This window comes from Suricata suricatta, chromosome 12 (assembly GCF_006229205.1).
Source record: "Suricata suricatta isolate VVHF042 chromosome 12, meerkat_22Aug2017_6uvM2_HiC, whole genome shotgun sequence".
Classification (NCBI taxonomy): Eukaryota; Metazoa; Chordata; class Mammalia; order Carnivora; family Herpestidae; genus Suricata; species Suricata suricatta.
Window position 1 is genome coordinate 35,261,383 of NC_043711.1, and position 19,880 is coordinate 35,281,262.

At 36.2% G+C, this 19,880-nt stretch overlaps 1 protein-coding gene across 1 annotated transcript in view; it reads right to left on the reverse strand.

The window, feature by feature from the left end:
- TMF1 (TATA element modulatory factor 1) overlaps nucleotides 1-19,017 on the reverse strand; it is a 32,761-nt gene extending 13,744 nt beyond the window's left edge. Inside the window, exons 1-8 of the mRNA XM_029916716.1 lie at nucleotides 18,621-19,017; nucleotides 14,476-15,671; nucleotides 12,652-12,755; nucleotides 11,935-12,061; nucleotides 8,977-9,082; nucleotides 3,023-3,165; nucleotides 2,615-2,781; nucleotides 2,171-2,327 (exon numbers count right to left, since the gene is read on the reverse strand). Of these exons, the coding sequence (XP_029772576.1) occupies nucleotides 2,171-2,327; nucleotides 2,615-2,781; nucleotides 3,023-3,165; nucleotides 8,977-9,082; nucleotides 11,935-12,061; nucleotides 12,652-12,755; nucleotides 14,476-15,671; nucleotides 18,621-18,762 (2,142 nt within the window). The 5' untranslated portion in view covers nucleotides 18,763-19,017. The remainder of the gene's footprint in view (nucleotides 1-2,170; nucleotides 2,328-2,614; nucleotides 2,782-3,022; nucleotides 3,166-8,976; nucleotides 9,083-11,934; nucleotides 12,062-12,651; nucleotides 12,756-14,475; nucleotides 15,672-18,620) is intronic.
- Between the last annotated feature and the right edge of the window lie 863 nt (nucleotides 19,018-19,880).

Sequence of the window (19,880 nt, forward strand, 5' to 3'; positions counted from 1 at the left end):
GGGGGAGACTGTAGTGTTCAAGACCATGATCAGAGACCCACCCCCTTTCCTCCCCTCCACGCTTCCCCCCACAGGTCTCCAGGAGGAGATCTGTGGGATGGAGCAAGAGAGCTGGAAGGTCTAGCAGAGTTTTCTGAGTGGAAGTTGTGTTTGATCCGAGTCTTGAGTTTTTTAGACATGCTTTTCCTCCTCTCTTAATAAACGTTTACTGGAGAAAATGTGGAAAAAAAAAAAAAAAAAACAACTCTCTCTCAAAATAAATAAATTTTTAAAAAATTGCAATGAATGTGAATATATAAAAATTTATAATTAAATCTTAATTGAGAAAACTAATATATATGCTATTATTTAGAAATACATAGAAAGGTAAGAACAAGAAGTTAATACACAATACTGACATTCCTTATATAAGGTGATAATTGTACCATATGCTCTGTCTCCCATTCCTCCACTTTTTATTATTATTCTACCGTATATGCAGAAGTACATTGGTAAATTTATAAATTTGTGTATTTTATTGCATTTACAAACAGAAGCACTGGAAAAATAAACCAAACACTAATAAAATGGCTATATATAGGCAAAGAAAGGGGATGGGGAGGTGCTAAGTTGGAAGCAAATGTTGTCTCAACATAGGGCTATATATTTCTCACTTAGGAATCATGTAAATATTCTACATATTTAGGTAAAATCAAATCAAAACTACACTGGGGTCAATGAGGAAAGAATGCTCTTTTCAAAAATGGTACCGTGCAGCTGGATATCCACATGCAAAAAAACTAAATATGAGAGCTACAACTATGAAATCCTTAGAAGGAAAAAGTGAAAAACTGCAGAACCTGGGACTAGACAATGGTGCAATGGTGTCTTAAACATGACGCCCAAAGTACAGGCAACAAAAGAAAAAACAGAGAAGATGGCCGTCACCAAAATTAAAAAACCTGTATATAAAGGACACTATCAAGAAAATGAAAGACAACCGATAAAATGGGAGAAATTATTTGCAAATCCTACATTTGATAAGGACCTAATATGCAGAACACACAAAGAACTCTCACAACAAAATGATTTAAAAATGAGCAAAGGATAGAGTATTTGAATAAATTTCTCCAAAGATGCAGAAAGATATAGATGGCCATTAAACACATAAAAAGATGCTCAATATCATTAGTCATTAAGGAAATATAAACAAAAACACCACAATCAGACACCATTTCCTACCCACTAAAAGGGCTATTAAAAAAAAAAGATAGTAACAAATACTGGTAAGATACAGAGAAACGAAAACCCTCACATATTGCCGATGGGAATGTAAAATGGTACAGGCATTGTGCTAAGTTTGGCAGCTCTTCACAAAGGTATATATAGGGTTACCATAGTAACCTAAGGATATATGTTTAAGAGAATTATTTTAAAATAAATTTTTTTAATGTTTGAGAGAGAGATAGAGAGCACAAGGAGTGGAGCAGCAGAGAGAGAGGGAGACACAGAATCCAAAACAGGCTTGAGGCTCTGAGCTGTCAGCACAGAGCCTGATGCGGGGCTTGAACCCACGAATCGTGAGATCATGACCTGAGCCAAAGTCAGACTCTTAACCGACTGAGCCACCCAGGAGTTCTATGTATAAGAGAACTTAAAGTAAATGTTTACACAAAAACATGTACATGAATGCTTATATCAGTATTATTTATAATAACCAAAAAGTGAAAATAAGTCAAGTAGCCATCAACTGATGCCTTTGTAAGACAAAGCCTGACAAATTTGGTTTTCCTCCCTGAGCTAAACTGTATGGACTCCCACAGTTGTAATAAATAAGCTTAGGAGTTACATGGATTCTTCTAAAATTATACACAATGTCGAGTATTTATCTGCATATGTGCAGTAACACAATCTTTGCCTTTCACAATATTCTCTAATAAGTCTGAAATTCACACACACAAAAATAAGCAATACTAGAATAATGTAGGTATGAGTTTAATAATGGTTAAAAAAACCACATACACAAGACTGGCACAATACAGTACTCTTAGAAAAGTGTTCAATAGGACTAGAAAGGGAATATAACACATGTACCACTATCTAAAATTTGATTCAAACCAGCTAATGTATTCTTTAATTTGTAAATGCACAGAATTTTAAAAGACTAATTTAATTATCATTTATTGCTTACTTGAATCGCTAAGGTTTCTTGCTGCTGACGGGCTTCTTCTTGGGCCTTCTCTAGTGCTGCAGAAAGTTCTTCTTTGGCTTTCATTTCACGACTCAGAGCAGCTTCCTGTGCCTCGCTATCCTTTGCAGCATTGGCTTTGTGGAGATCAGTAAGTTCTCTTAAAAAATTGGATTGATAATTTTTATTTAAAATAGTTAACTACAGGACCAAGTTAATGAAGTCTACATGTAGATTTCCCTAAGAGCTACACAATGAGGGAGAGTTTACCCCATAACAACCACTAACCACAGGAAAGACTCTCCCTGTTGAATTTGCTCTGCCCAGTTACAAGTCCACATCAGCTAAATGTATAAATATTGTTAGTGATCAGAAAAAAAGTACTTCCTCAACATCCTGTTCTGATAACTGATTTTAAATGGGCTGTATATTTGTTCATTTTCTTACTTGTATGCACTATCCAGAGCAGCTTGAATACTTCGGTTCTTTTCTTCAAGTTCATCCATGTCTACCTGAAGTCGGCCTAGATCCTTCTCTTGGCGTTCTACCACAGAATTTAGTTTTTTAATGTTTTCTCTATGTTGTTTCTCAATCTCTTCTTTGCCATCAAGAACCTATATTATAAAACAGACAAAAACATTTTCCAATTAATAACACCATGGAAAATAATTGTATTCCAAAAATTTTAAGTGTTTCAGTAATGAAGAAAAATCTTAACTATCATCTATTAAATTGCTTGACAAATTCTTGCCATGATACATACCAATAAATTATTCTAAATGTTTTATAAACGATGGCCAATTGTTCATGTAAGAAGTAATAACAATATATATTTAGATAATAGTTAATATTCACCTGTTTTAAATGTTGCAACTCTTCTTCTAGCTCTTTAACTTTTTTGTTCAGTTTTGCAATAATATTTTCATTTTCTTTGTCTTTAGCTCTTAATTTCTTAATAATGTTAGAATTATGCAGCTGCTGTTTTGAAAGTTTTTCTCCTAGCAATGGCAAAAAAAAAAAAAAAATCAAATGATTCTTTAAGAATCTGGATACCATGTTTGATCTAACCAAATATAAAGTGACATAATACAATAGAGTATTTTTAAAATCACAATATTACAACCATGAACATTAAAGTGATTTGGACAAAAACCATCAATAAAATACTACAATTACTAGATGGAAGAGTGGTAGGTAACAGGATATTCATACCTCTAAAAAATCATCTCCACAGGCAAACCATTAAGAAACTCTTACATAACAGAGAACAAACTGAGGGTTGCTAGAGGGGAGGAAGGTGGGGGAATGAGCTAAACAGATGATGAGCATTAAGGAGGGTTGTGCTTGTGAAGCAAAATGTACTTGCTATTGGGATATGAAGCCTCATGAATTTAGGAGTAAACTACATATTCAATTCAATCTATCAAAAGTCCAATGACATATTTCACAAAAAAATTTTAAAAATCCTAAAATTCATATGGAATCACAGAAGACATTAAATGGCCAAAGAAATCCTGAACAAGAACAAAGCTGAAAGTATCATTATTCCCTAATTTCGATACATGTTACAAAGCTAGACTAATCAAAACAGTATGGTAGTGGCATCAAAACATATACACCAGCAGAACAAAATAACCTAGAAAATTCACACAGAACTCAGAAATACATTTACAGCTAAGTGATTTTCAACAAAGAGACCAAGAACATTTTATGCGGAAAGGAAGTTTCATCAATAAATAGTACCAGGAAAATGAAATAGGACCACATACCAAATACAAAAGCCAACTCAAAATAGATTAAAGACTTAATATACTTGGAAGTGTAAAACTACTAGGAGAAAAAGTAGGGAAAAAAAACTTCTGATATTGGTACTGGCAATGATTTTTTGGGCACGGATCCTAAAAGCATAGACTACAAAAGCAAAAATAGATAACTGGGATTACATCAAACTAAAACCTACTGCACAGCAAAGAAAACAAATCAACAGACTGCAGAGATCATCTGCAGAATGGAGGAAAATGTTTGCAAGCCATGCATTTAATAAGGGATTAATATCCAAAATATACAAAAAACTCCTGTTACTCAAGAGTGAAAAACAAGCCAATTAAGAATTGGGTAAAATATGTGAATACATTTTTTTCAAAAGAAGAAATATGAATGGCCAAGAAGTACAGATTCCTCAGGCAAGGGAAACAAAAGCAAAAATAAACTATTGGGACTACAAAAAAAAGCTTTGGTACAACAAAGGAAACCATCAGCAAAACAATAAGACAGCCTACTGAATGGAAGATATATGCAAATGACATATCCAATAAGAGGTTAATACCCAAAATATATAAAGAACTCATACAATTCAACCCCTCTCAAAAGCAATCTGATTAAAAAATGGGAAAAAGGGGTGTGTGGGTGGCTCAGTCAGTTAAGCGTCCGATTTTGGCTCATGTCATGATCTAATGGTTCGAGCCCTGTATGGGGCTCTGTACTGACAGCTAAGAGCCTGGGGCCTGCTTCGGACTCTGTGTCTCCCTCTGTCTCTCTGCCTCTCTTCCTCTCAGGCTCTTTGTCTCTCAAAAGTAAACAAACATAAAAAATAAATAAATAAAAAATAAAAATTGGGAAAAGAATGTGAATAAACATTTTTTCAAAGAAGACATACAGAAGGCCAACCAAAAAAACGTAAAAAGGTAACTAACCATCACTAATCATCATGACTAATCACTAGGGAAATGGAAATGAAAACCATCATGAGATATTACTTCACACATGAGTATGGCTATTATCACAAAGACAAGAAATGACAAGTGTTGAAAACTCCAATAACATGGGCTTCTTCAAAAATTTAAAAGCAGAAATATGATGTGTTCCAATAATCCCCTACAAGGTATCTACCCAAAGAAAGGGAAAACACTAACTCAAAGATGTATGATGCTCTATGTATACTGCAGCATTATTTACAATAGCCAAGATATGGAAACAGTGTACAATGATACATGAATGGATAAAGATCTGGTATGTGTATATGTGTGTGTATACATACACATTAATGATGGAGTATTAGTCAGCCATAATAAAGAATGTGATCTTGCCATTTGCAACAAGATAGATGAACCTAGAAGGTATTATGCTAAGTGAAATAAATCAGAGAGATATATTGTATGATTTCACTAATATGTGGAATCTAAAACACAAGACAAATAAGCAAATAAAAACTCTTAAACACAGAAAGAAAATGTTGGTTGCCAAAGGTGAAGTGGGGGAATGTAACAGGTGACATAGGTGAAGAGGATTAAGAGGTAAAAACTTCGTTATAAAATAAGTCACAGAGATAAAAATTACAGTATAGTGTATACAGTCAATAATATTGTAATAATGTTGTATGGTGACAAATGGTGACTATATTTATGGTGAACACTAAGTAATGAATGTATAGAATTTCTGAATCATTATGCTGCTTGTACACCTGAAACTAATATAACATTGTATGCAATTATACGTCAAAAAAAATATTGTACATACAAATGTATAACTTGTTCCAGCTATCTAAAAGTGTGAGTATTTTCCCCACTCATTAAAAACTCTAAAAAAGAAGGGGTGCCTGGGTGTCACTGTCAGTTAAGCATTGACTTCGGCTCAGGTCATGATCTCATGGTTTGTGGGTTTGTGCTGCAGATCGGGTTCTGTGCTGACAGCTGAGAGCCTGGAGCCTGCTTTGGATTCTGTGTCTCCCTTTCTCTCTTACCCTCCCCCACTGCACTCTGTCTCTCTCTCTCCCTCAAAAAAATTTTTTTTAATATTTTTTTAAATCTAAAAAAGGAAAAAGTGGCATGTGTGTATATATTATTTCCCTTAAAAAGGAAGGAAATTCTGCTATTTGTAAATAATAACATGGATGAACCTGAAGGCTGAAATAAGTCAGATTCAGATACTACATGATCTCACTCTTATGTGGAACACAAAAAAGTTGAATTCATAGAAGTACAGACCAGAATGCTAGTTACCAGGGGAAATGTGGAGATAAAGGGTACCAGGTTTCAGTTACACAGGTGAATAAGTTCTTCAGATGTAATGTACAGAATGGTAAATAAAGTTAATAATACTATATTGTACACCTGAAACTTATTAAAAGAATAGATCTCAATTGTTCTCATCACATAAAAAAAAAATGTTAAGTACATGAGGTGACTGATATGTTAATTAGCTTGACTGTGGTAAACATTTCACAATGTATACGTTTATCCAAAAAAAAAAAATCACTGTGAACCTTAAATATATACAATTTTTATTAGCCAATTAACCTTAATAAAACTGGAGAAAACAAAGAATTTAGGGGTAGACTCTTAAATCTGTCACCTACATTCAAATGGATTGGCAAAAGGGAAATATATGTGTGTGTTGAAAGATATGAACCAGGTGTACCGAGAATAAATGATGAAGTGAGGTAATAATGTAATCTGTTATTTACTGTACTGTGCTTTCAGCTTTGAGTCTTTCAATTTTTCAGCTGTGAATTTAAAAATAATTTTGGGGCACAGAGAAGCAGTAAATAAATGATCCCATATGAAATCACTGTATTTTCAGTATAAAAAATTACATTAAGCAAAAAAAAAATCAATACACCCCGACTAAATTAATAAAACCCAAATAGTGACATTTGATAGAAATATTTTTTTATTTTTATTTTTTTAGAGATAGAGAAAACACAAGCAGGGGAGGGGGTAGGAGAAAGAGAATCTTAAGCAGGCTCCATGATCAAAGCAGAGCCCGACACAGGACTCAATCCCACAACCCTAAAATCATGACCTGACCCGAAACTAAAACTCATACAGTCAACCAACCAAGCCACTTAAGTGCCCCTTGATATAACTATTTAAAATAATTTTTTAAAATCATGAAACCATGCACACAGTCTTTCTCTCAGTCTCCAGTACTGTAATAAAGGCAGTTCATGACCTCAAGATGATTTGACATAATGATTATATCAATTTTCCATTCTTCTATTGTAGTGCAGACTGTGTTTTACAATTATCTGTGTACTTATATTTCCCTTTCACTAAACTGTAAGCTCCTAAAGGATAAGGAGCATGTCAAATGTATTACGGTATCAAACACAGTATCTGACATACTGTTTTGTTTTTAATTTTTTTAATGTTTTTATTTATTTTTGAGAGAGAGACAAAGTGAGCAGGGGAGGTCAGAGAGAGAAGGAGACACAGAATCCGAAGACAGGCTCCAGGCTCTAAGCTAGCTGTCAGCACAGAGCCTGATGCGGGGCTCAAACCCACGAACCATGAGATCATGACCTGAGCCAAAGTCGGACGCTTACCTGACTGAGCCACCCAGGCCCTACATACTAACTGTTAAATATCAGCTGAATAAATGAAAAAGAAAAATTGGATGAAACTAACTTTTTGAAATGAAGTGACTGCTTCAAGTTGTTTTCAAACCTGCTGGAAATTCTCTTAAGATCAATGATTTAAATACAGAAATGTTCATCCCACCACAATTTACAATATTTAGAAATAAATATACAATATTAGGAAAACAGTAAAATAGTGGATATATAACCATATAATGGACTTTAAACTTATTTTTAAGTTTGTTTATTTATTTTTGAGTGAGAAAGAGGGGCAGAGGAGAGAGAATCCCAAGCAGGTTCCACACTATCAATGCAGAACCTGATAAAGGGCTTGAATTTATAAACTGTGAGATGATGACCTGAGCCACAGTGAAGAGCTGGATGCTTAACCAACTGAGCGACCCAGGTGCCCCTAATAAGAGACTTTAATATGGCCATTAATAATGCTAGCAAAATTATTCAGTAGCAAGGGAAATGTAAAAGAAGGAAGATTACAAATAACATATGTGACTTTAATTATTCTTAAAAATGTATTAAAAATGCATTTAAAAAGGACTAGAAATTAAGAGTTTCTTGTAAAACTCAATTCGGATCTATTTCTTCTTCCTACACCTCCTAAAACTTCAAAAATTTCTGCAAGTAGCAAATGTAATTCTTACAACTGAGAGAAAAAGAGGGGCGCCTGGGTGGCTGAGTCTCCAACTCTTGGTTTCGGCTCAGGTCATGATCTTGCAGCTTCATGGGATGGAGTCCCACATGGGCTCCATGCTGGCAGCCTGGAGCCTGCTTGGGATTGTCGCTCTCTGTCTCTCTGACCCTTCCCAACTTGCACTGTCTCTGTCTCTTTCAAAAATAAAATACAAATTAAGAGGAAAAAATTCAATTAATCCTTTTCCAAAACTACCTTCTTTCCTACGAAATTATGTAAAGAAATTAATCTAGTGTCAATTTATAACAACCTATCTGATGAAAAATATTTAATTTTTATAACCCTAATTATGTTTTGTCATAGAGTACTTAATAACTGAAAAATTAAAATAAGAATATGATGAAAAGTTCACTACCAAATGCCCAAATAATATGATGATACCACAGAGTACCCAAGCTAGAGATTCAGATACTATGTAAACTCCAGAATTATAACCTCAAATATCTTGGTTTAAATGACAGCTGTAAAACCTGTTAGAAGCTTTTTTATGAAAGCACAGACATTTATTTTTCAGCAAGTCTTTAGCAAGTACATGTATGTAGTATAAAAGGCTACATATATGTCTCTGCCTCTATATATACTGCTCCCCATTTTTCCATAAATTGTCACCTACCGTTTCTGAGGTTTAAGCATAAAGCCTTCTCACTTCCAGTATTTTTTACTGGGAAGCAGTAGCTAATCATGTGGCAAATATTTTTCCTGTTTTTATAGTATTTTTCATAATCAACTAAATACTTTACACACCTTCTTCCATTAACCCTCGGATCTGCTCATCTTTCTCTTTCAAAAGTTCTGAAGTTTCACTACTATTTAATCTAGTAGCAAGTTCTTCTTTTATACTTTTGATTTCCTAAAAAAAAGAAAAAAAAAGAAAAAAGAATGTGAATATGATCAAGAATTTCATTCTGGGCATATTTTTCAATTTTTTCCATATTCAAAGCAGTCATCCATAATCAAATTTTCAATAGAGATTCATAAGTTGTATTCTGTTAACCCGTGTTTATTACCTTGGTTAATTAAGTAAACAGATTTGAAACAACACAAAAAACCCGAATTCAGATATAAAGAGGTTTTAATATAGAACTGCAAGTGAGAATAACTTTCAATACCTTTCTTTCTTATCTCTATACCCATTTTCTTCAGATCAAGTATTTTATTTGGAACATTTCAAACAATACATGTCTCCATTTTTCACTTTATTTCCTTTCCTCATCTAAAACTTGCTGCACTTGCTAGTACATTGTGAAATGAAGAACAACATAATTATATACGGTTCAATCTACTTTAATAAAGCAGAGATTCAGCAGAAACATGTCACAACAGTTTATCTTTTAACCCCACAATGGACAAGTATGGTGATGTGAAGTGTTCTAGGATTTCAAATGTGGTTTTAAGCAATGATCTGAAACAATAGCTAAAAACAACTAACATTAGGAATTTAAACTATGCTTGTATCCATAATTCTATTTTCACAACAATTCTATGAGGGAGGTACTTTATTCAACTACACAATTAAAGACTGAATAAACTTTGATGGTCAGAGATCTACTGAGTGGTGGTGTTTAAATTGAAACCAGGTTTATGGGTGCCCAAAGCACATACTCTGAGCCATTCACAACACTGCTCTGCATTTTCCAACTGTCAAAATCTGATTCATCCATCAAGGCCCAATAAGACCATCCTCCCTTCCATGAAACTTTCCTCAATTCCCCTGGTTAGAAATCATCCTCCTCTATGATAACCATTCCAAACTGCTTATTTATATTTATGTATAATTTACTTCATTCTACCTTGTATTATTAAATAGAAGTTGACATTATCTATTTTCCATCACTAGAACAGTAAACTCTTTACTTAAGGTTAATTCAATTCACTTTTAATGCCCTACGTAGATCCTAAGTTCATATATACTAATACACATAAAAAACTTAGGGTCCAAGCTTTTTCCACCTATAGTTAGTATTTTGGGTCTATTGTAGATCTATAATTCAAAATACATTACAAAAAACAAACATTACATTACTTAAAATCTAATTTCTCACTTTGGTCCAGATCGAATCCAATATGGAAAAGAAGAGGTAAATTTTTAGGTTAGGTAGTCTGAGATTATTGTTAGTGCCTGAAATGAGCTAATTAAAGCAGACAAGCAAGAAAGGATATGACTTATTTCTCTTCTTTATGAGTATACTAAAAAATAAAGATTAACATTAACACTGGTCAAGAAGAACAACTTAACTGAGCAAATGCTAAGAAATGTTATTATTAATAATAGTTGGAATAGTAGAAGTAATTACTAACCTTAATTGGTTATCAATTTCTGAAATAGCCAATTGTTACAGATTATAAGAATTAGAACAATGGTTCCCAACTAGGAGGGATTTTTCACCCAAGTGGACATTTGACAATGTCTGCCAACATTTTTAATTATCACAACTTGAGGAAGGGGGTGGTGGGTGCAGAGTGGGAGATGGGAAGGTAAGGGTGACAATGGCATCTTGTAAGGAAGGACCCAGATACTGGTGAACATCCTACAATGCACAGTAAAATCCTAAAAGACACAAAATTATGCAGCCCAAAATGTGAATCATGTTGAGAAATCCTGTATTAGAATAAATTGATGCTATGCCTTATAAGACTCACTAACCATTACAATATTTTATTTTGTTTTACTTAAATGTTTATTTTTTTTTTTGAGAGAGTGAGCAAGGGACAAGGAGAGAGATAGGGAGAAAGAGAAACCTAAGCAGGCCTCACAACATCAGTGCGGAGCACAATGAGGGGCTTGAACTCACAATCCTGAGAGATCATAATTTGAGCCAAAATTAAGTCAGGCACTTAACCAACTGGGTCACTCAGGTGACTCTACAATTTTTTATTTTAAAATCACTCTGACTTGAAGAATTAAGTATATATAAAATGTTTGAAGTGGTTGGAAAGTAACAAATGAGAGTAATGATACTTTATAAAGAATGTATATAGTGCCATTTAGATTTTTTTTAAGTTTAATTATTTAATTTAGAGAGAGCACGTGCACATGTGCACATGAATGGGAGAGGTGCAGAGAGAGGGAGAGAGAATGCCAAGCAGGCTCCATGCTGACAGCATAGAGGCTTGAACTCACAAACCGTGTGATCATGAACTAAATAGAAACCAAGACTCGGAGGCTTGAGCCACTCAGGCACCCCAAGTGTCATTTAGATTTAAGTGCTTTTTTATTTTGATGAAATTATCATTTATGAAGTTATTCTAATGATCCTTGCTGTATACCTTGCAAGGACTTATAAACTACACAAATATTTGTTTAGATTTTTTTTAAAGTATCAAAAATCTCTAAGTCTAAAGGTATTAAATAAAAATCTGTAATTTAAGTGTTAATATACTTTTTGGTATCTTTTTCATTTTTGAGAAAGAGAGAAAGTTTGTTTGAGAGAGCACAGAAGCAGGGGAGAGGGGCAAACGGAGACAGAATCTTAAGCAGGCTCCATGCCCAGCGCTGGGCCCCATACAGGGCTCCATCCCATGACCCTGGGATCATGACCTGAGCTGAAACCAAGAGTCGGACATTCTGAGCCACCCAGGTGCCCCTACTATATGGTATCTTTTAATTTTACTTGTTTTTTTTCCATACCTAATTATGAACGCATTCCTCAAAAATCTATTTCTATACAGAACTTAATTAGTATTGTTTTTAATTTCCATTACCTTTTTAGCAGCATCTCTCTCTTTACAGGCTAGCTGAACTTTCTTTTCTGCTTCTGCAATTCTTTGAGTAAATTCATCTTTCAAGGAGGAAATGTTGCTGCTTTCCTCTTTCACTCTAAACATTTCACTAAATGAAAAATAATAGACAGAGGTACTTGTTTACATATTTCTAAGGTAACAAAATGAGTTCAGCTTGCAAAAGGAAAATAACCTTGTCTTCAACATATACCTTACTAAAATACGTTAGTTTTAAGCCTGTTAACATTTAAGAGAAAAATTACCTGCTTAATTTAAAACATCTCAAAGACAACCCATTAGAAATTTAAAATGTTCCCAATATTTGATGTATAAAAATAACAGTACAATTTTTAAATTTTGGAACTGTGTTACATTTTACAAATGACCTCCTTAAAGCAAACAAATATTGTGGGTTTTCCTTAATATCAAAGTTTTCTTTAAATATGTTTTAAATATCTAATGCTAAAAGGGAAAAGGTTTTTTGTTTTTGCAAAACACCTCTCTTCAATGCCAAAGGTAACAGGGTATAGATAACGTGAGGAAATATCTCTACATTTATAACTGAAATGCTATTCTATTTTCAATTATTGTAAACAAGTTAAATTTTAAACATTTTAGCTTAAAAAACATTCTTAAATAATAACCAAGTATTTGGGCCTCTACAAAACATAAAATTATTCAGATTTGTAAAATACTTACTCTTTCAGATTATCATAGGCTTCTTCTAGAAGTGCTTTTTCTTTACTGAGAGATAATAACTGAGCCTCCCTTTTATCCAGTTTCTCATTCAGAAATTCAACTCTCTGAACAAGGAGAATACACAAAGTCAAATATTTAATAACCTTAAAAGACCATTTTTACGTGCAGGTGATAAATTATAAAGGTAATCTAATCAATGTAATAAGTAAAACAGCATTATCTCATAAAAACAACAATAATGAGAACACAGTAGATTAAGAACAAGAACTCATACACAGCTGGTAAGGGAGTATAAATTAGTACAAACACATAGATGGTGGGAGTATAAATTAGTAAACCACTTTAATATCTAGTTGAAGCTCTACATACCATTTAATGTAGAAAATTATATTAGATATAATTTAGAGGAGAAAACTCCTGCATTAATATAGAAGAATATTTACAGCAGTTTGTTACAGCAAAACTCTAAAAGAAGGTGTGCATGTCCAACAAAAGAGGAATGTAGACAAAGAAAATTAAAAAAAGATCAGAGGGGCTTCAAAGCCTTTAGTAATATCCTGTATCTTCACTGGGTAGTGGATACACAAGTGTCCCTTTTTCCACATTATTCTTTAAATATGCAACGTGTAATTCTTTTTAGTATGATGCACTGCATTTAAAACATAAAAATAATTTTTAAAAATCCATAGGCATGTAACTCTAAAATCTACAGGATATATCAGTATAAAGCAAAACAAAAAGGAATGATTACAGAGTCTTACCCCTTAGGCCTTGCTGAAGCAGTGAGAAACTTGTGTATGAGAAAAGGAATGAGGCTGTTTGCACTAAAAAAATAAAGTCTTACCTGATTGAGGTTAAGGTTAATTTAGAAATCACTTACCTTCTGAAAGTAGCTAAAAAATATCTTATTGACATGAAACAGTGCTGGTTTCAGCAATTCACACTGCTATTATAGCTAGAGCATGGTATTCTGTGACTAATATTAAACCTAGGTAACAGAATCTGGAACTTTTTTTTTTTTACATTAAATAATTCAATACATGGCACTTACAGGACATTTCTTCAAGACATCCTATATCTCAGAGGAGTCTATTAAAGATGCCAAATCCAACTCAATTTCTATATCTAAAAATCATAGGAAAAACCAAAACTGTGACTTAATGTTAAAGAATTTACACCACTTTCCTTTTATATGTATTAGATAGAAGCAATTTGTCATTCCTAAGCAATGCCTTTGTTCCTTGGACATTTCCCATTTTTATTCATGTTAAGATAGGTAGGAGGGAAACATCAAAATAACATAACAGAGAAAACAACCAAGTAATTAAAAACAACAGAAACACATCAATAATTAATTAAAAGACTAAATTTTTCATTTAAGATTTGCTACAAATAATTTGAACATACAAAACACATTTTGATATAAAAACCCATATAGTATTTATATTCGTTTCAGCACTTTTACCTGCAAAGGCTTTGAAGATGTATGTTACCATAAGCCAATCCTTCGCAAAATGACAAATTAATGAGCACAGCTTATAAGAATTGTAAGGTGAAAAGAACTCAATAGTAATAGTGCGAGATGAAATATCAACTTATGTTATCACAGTTGCCTCAGAGAAATTTCAAATAATTTAGTATCATTAATTCTCAATTTTAAAATCCTTAATGCCATACTTAAATGTCAAAATGCTTATCTTTTTTAATCAGTACAAATCATTATGCAATACTGAATGTTAAAAATAAACAATGAAAATATAAATAAATAATGATTTAATCTGAGAAAAGCATATCCAAAAATCCCTTTGCAGTTTCTAGATTTACCTTGCAAACATCTTCCTTCTCAGAGTGCGCTTCCGGCTTACTTTCAGCAGTTTCAGGTGGCTCGGCCACTTTGTCTGAGACAGTATGTTCTTCATTTATTGGTGTAGAAGAAACCAGGATATCAGGCTGTTCACAATTAACAGGTGTTGCACTTCGTCCACTTTCTTCCAGTTCTGTTTCTTCAGTGGGTATAATTAATGTTTCATTTACTACTTCTTCAGATTTTCCTTCAACAGATTCAGCTACTTTGGTCTTTGGAGTTGAAGGATTAACTATAATAGGTACTAAAGCATATCCCTTGCCTGACAGCTCATCATCTGAATTGATTTCACTTACACTACGGCTATCTAATGACTGCACACTAAACGAGTCTATTCTTTCAAAAGCATCAGATGAACAGCAACTCTCAGTGAGTTTCTGGAAATCATCTAAACGATTATATTCAGGACAAGCAGATGCTGAGAGAAGCTGAAAAGATGTCTGCATCAAGTGAAGACTTGATTTTGAATCTGTTGTCTCTTGTCTCGAACTTGCTGAGCTCTCACTTATTACACTTTCATGATCTAAAACTTCAATGTCACTGGTGGTAGAAGTACCAGATGAGAATGTACTAACAGGAGGAGAAGGTGTGTTACTCTGTCTGTCTTCATGTTTTTGTTCCTTAGGTTCCAAACCCATGTCCTTTGTTTCTGACGTCGACATATTAGGTATGTTTTCCCTAGCTGGTTTCACATTCATTACACTTTCGGACACTTTCAAATGTACGGTTGATACCTTCATATCAGATTCTTTATTAACAGTTTCTTCATTCTTGCCCTCAGGCGTAGGTGACAGAGTATCCACTGCCAGAGCTTCCCCTGATACACATGGAGTAGAGTCTTTCACTTTTGACTCCGCTGTTTCAGAGGTTCTTGACTGTCCAGTGTGCAAGGATTCCTGTAAAGTGCTTTTTACTTCTTCTTCTGGTCGTTGTGATTTAGCTGGTGGTTTTGACACCACTGGACTCTTCTGAATGGTCTGGACATCCGTTGGAGAGAGAAAGGCACTGAAGAAATTTTCAGATTCATCTACCACAGTTCTCCGAACAGGCTTTGTAATTGCTTTAGGAGAGGCTACAGGCTGACTCTGAGGTTCACTGTTTGATTTTAACCCCCAGGTTGAAGAATCCCATCCTCCACTGACAGGGGGACTGATTCCTTTGACAAAAAAATATATATGTTAAAAAAGAAAAAATATACTCATTTTCTGTTAATATTAAAATGATTATAAGTCAACACAGCGTTTAAAAAAAGAAAACCTATGGAATATGATCTATAATTTGTACCTATTAGGCTACCTGCTTATAGGATTACTTAGTTCATTGTTGAACTTTAGGCATTAAAGAGGAAAACGGGTGTGGACCTGTCCAAACTAGGAACTGGGAGCAAAGGTAATCAAAATGGGCCTGGCCTACCAGAAGCAAATGTTATTCCCTCCCACAGCAAATTAAGAAAGTAATAGTGTATGTTACATAACTTATGCTATGTCTAAGATACACATGATGGATCTCACAACAACAGGCAGTACCCTCACTTAGAGGTCATGTGCACTCATAGCAAATCGACCCAACCTTCTGTTCAGTCAGTTTCTTGTTAATTATTCTCGTAACTCAGTAATAAAACATGGTTATGAGCTGGAAAGAGGATAACACTCAAAAACTGAACCTCACATATTAGCGACAAATGTCCTTTTCCAGAGATCAAAGTAAACTGATGGGAACAATAACTTCTAGAGGACAAATACATTTTCATGCACTTAATAACAAGCTCATTTTCCATTCTCTAAACCCACGCTATGAGAAAGTTTTGTTCCTTTCCTAAATTACAAATTATGTCAGCAATTAGAAAGTCACATGAAATTCAGGGGTGCCTGGCTGGCTTGGTCAGTGAAGCATGTACCTCTTGGTCTCAACGTTGTGGGTTTAAGTTCCATGTTGGGTATAGAGATTTCTTAAAAATAAAATCTTAAAAAAAAAAAAAAAGTCCTATGAATTTCAAAGATGTGCATTTTTAAAGAATTATTGTGTTTTTAAACAGATGGTAGTTTACACTAGGCCTGTTTAAAAACACCAAGGAGAAAATAACTATCTTCTGGGTAAAAAAGGTAATTTAGTCAAAGAAATACATGTTACTAAAAAACCCAATGATAAAAAAAAGGCATATTTGCTAAAATTAAAGTGTTTCTTTAAAAAAATGTCCTTTATTAAACTCCAAAGTGGCTGAGCAGTATTATCACAAATTCTGCACAATTAGATGTTGGTAAAGATGGGGGCACCTGGGTAGTTCAGTCAGTTAAGGGTCTGACTCTTGATCTCAGGGTCTTGAGTTCAAGCGCATTGTTGGGCTTTATGCACAACTGAAGACTACTTAAAATAAATAAATAAATGAATAAATAAATAAATAAAGTTGGTGGGGAGAGAACAAGCACCTAAAAGCTCCTAAAAACTATCAAGCCCTTGCCTGGGTGACTCAGTCAGTTGAGTGTCTGACTTCAGTTCAGGTCATGATCTCATGGTTCGTGGGTTCGAGCCCCACGACTGGCTATGTGCTGACAGCTAGCTCAGAGCCTGGAGCCTGCTTCAGAGTCTGTGTCTCTTTCTCTCTCTGTCCCTCCCCTGTTCATGCTCTCTCAAAAAAATAAATTAAATATTTAAAAAATTAATTAAAAAACCTATCAAGCCCTGTATTAAAGTCTATCCTATAATATGACTTCAGAAGTGTGTAGAACATTTCATTTTGGGATCACAGTTTTATACCCATTGGTTCAGTATATCAAAACAATGAAAAAAAGGAGAAGACCAGAAGATTCAAATCGACAAACAGGATTCAAGTTTGCTAATTAGTTTAATTTAGTAGGTCACCTTACTGAATGACAGAAGTCAAATTTACCTCGAAGAAAGTGAAGAATGTTTTTCATATAAATCCCAAGGTTATCTGATAACTACCTCAATTACTCCCTTCTACAGACTGTTCCTCTTTGAGTGAGGCAATGTGAAAACATAGGCGATCAATAAATATTCACTAAATATTTCAATCTATTCTGGATAACCTATTTTTTAAAAATTATATACATGATCCAAGCCCCAAATTTCAAAAAACGAGTATCTTTATGTTTAAAATTTATATTGTCTCCTCTAAGTTTAGTAATTCAAGATGTGGGGTATCTATGAAAAAGGAAGTTCAGCTCCTCCAACAAAATCACACTGTATCTTGTAAAAAGTACTAAGATCATGACATACAGGCCTGGGCCAAAAATATCTTAAAATGCAGTACCTCAAACTTAGGTCCTGACTTTTCAAAGATGTAAAATTAAAAACAGAAACCAGACAGAAGTAATTGAGAGTAACTTCTTCTTTCACATACATTCACAGCTCCCATATATGCAAATTTTTACCCCTGAGACTCAAATGCTAAACTCTTCCCTTAGAGCCACAGCAAGTAAAGATCCCTAAAAAGGTCCGGCTCCGGGAACCTGCAGCGCTCTGAAAACACAAACGTCATGCAGCCCGGACCGCTTGGGTCGGTTTCCCCGGGTGCCATCTCCACCAGATTCCGGCCCTCGCCTGCTGGGTGGCCTAGAGGAAGCCACTCGGCCTTTCTCGGCCTCGTTTGCCCCTGGTGTAAAATCCGACTGTCTGGAAGACGAGAAGGCCATGAAGGAGAACATTCCAGCTGCCAAGCACCGAGCGCTCGCCAAGTCTTAGGCGCTGCTCGTCCCGTCCCTGTGGATTCCCCTCACAGCGTGGCTCCCCAGTGCCCGGAGCGCCCGGCCCTTCCACCTTGTGGACGCTCGTGGCTGCAGCGACGCCGAGCGAGGGAGGAGAACGAGCCAACACATCGCCACCCGCTCATCCGAGGGCCGGCAGGATCCGCATCCGGGGCCCAGGGCCCCAGGCACGGAGGAACCCAGGCTGGGATTTCCCTCCGGAAAACAACAAAGACCCACTTGGAGACAAACGAGCATTTGCGGACGGGCTGGCGAGAGAGAACTTGCTCAGAACTCCTGTCAGCGGGGAAGGGTCCCTGCTGACACCACGTCGCCTGACACAGGAGAGAAGCCTCTGAGAGCCCAGGGCCCCCGGGGACCCCAGGCCCTCTCTCCCTTACCCGGCTCTCCGTATGGAATGGTCTCGGCCCAGGCGCTCGGCTCCTCTTCCTGGATATCCAGGACCCTGTCGATGGACTTCTGGGCCTGGGACAGGGCCTGCTTCGCGAAGCTGGAAAGCTGGGAGGCGTTGAACCAACTCATCTCCCCTCCTCAGCCGGCAGTAGCGGCGGCAGCACCAAGCGTGAAGGCCGAGGGCCAGGCCGACGGGCCTGAGGCCCGGGGAAGGGTGCAGCGGAACGGCCTCGCCCCCTTCCTCAACCGGTGGGTCCGGTCAGCGGCGGGCCATGACCCTGACAATCTCCCCCCAGCCCGGGACGGTACCCTCAACCCTTCCCGCACAGCTGAGACGAAAATCCCGGACTGCGCATGCGCTGGCTTCTTCCACGTACACAACCACCAAATCCGGGAGCTCAGAGTTCCGTCAACAGACGGAAGAAAAGGCGGAACTTAAACGTCACGTCCGGTATCCGTAGCTTGCCTTCAGTTACGAAGAACGCGGAACTATTTCTGAACGTAGTGCTTGCGCGCTTAGCGCGCACATTAAGCCACCAGAAGCCACTGGAGTCTCTGTGGCTACGAGCAGAGGTAGAGTCCTTTGGGAGGCAGAACTACTTTTCACGTAGGTTCCCTCCTAGAAAACAGCTCGCGTACTAAAAACTAGCGTCTTGCCAGTAAGGATTTCAAACAGGGGCGCCTGGGGGGTTCAGGTTGAGCAACCAACTTCTGTTCCGGCAGTGACCTCATGGCTAGTGGTTTCGAGCCCTTCCTGGGGCGCTGTGCTGTCAGCTCAAAGCCTGGAGCCTGCTTTGGATTCTTTCTCTCTCCCCACCGGTCTTTGCCTCTCTACCGCCTGGGCGCTCTCTCAAAAATGAATAAACGTTAGGGGCTCCGGGGTGGCTCTGTCGGTTAAGCATCCAACTTCGGTTCAGTTCATGATCTCACAGCTCCTGAGTTCGAGACCCTCATGGGGATCTGTGCTGACAGCTCAGAGCCTGCAGTCTCCTTCCGATTCTCTCTCTCTCTCTCTCAAAAAATAAATAAAAACATTAAAAAATGAATAAATGTTTTAAAAAATTGCAAACAAAAGAAGTTTGGTTCTCGCCTATTAGCGCTATGTCTCAAATATTTAATCCGTCCTGTGTTAACCTGACCTAAATACTGGACTTTGTATAAAAGGCCTCATACAGCCCACCCGATGACGTAAGTAAAAAGGTATCTTCTGCAAGGTGTTACAAGTCTGAATTTCTAAGGCACAACTT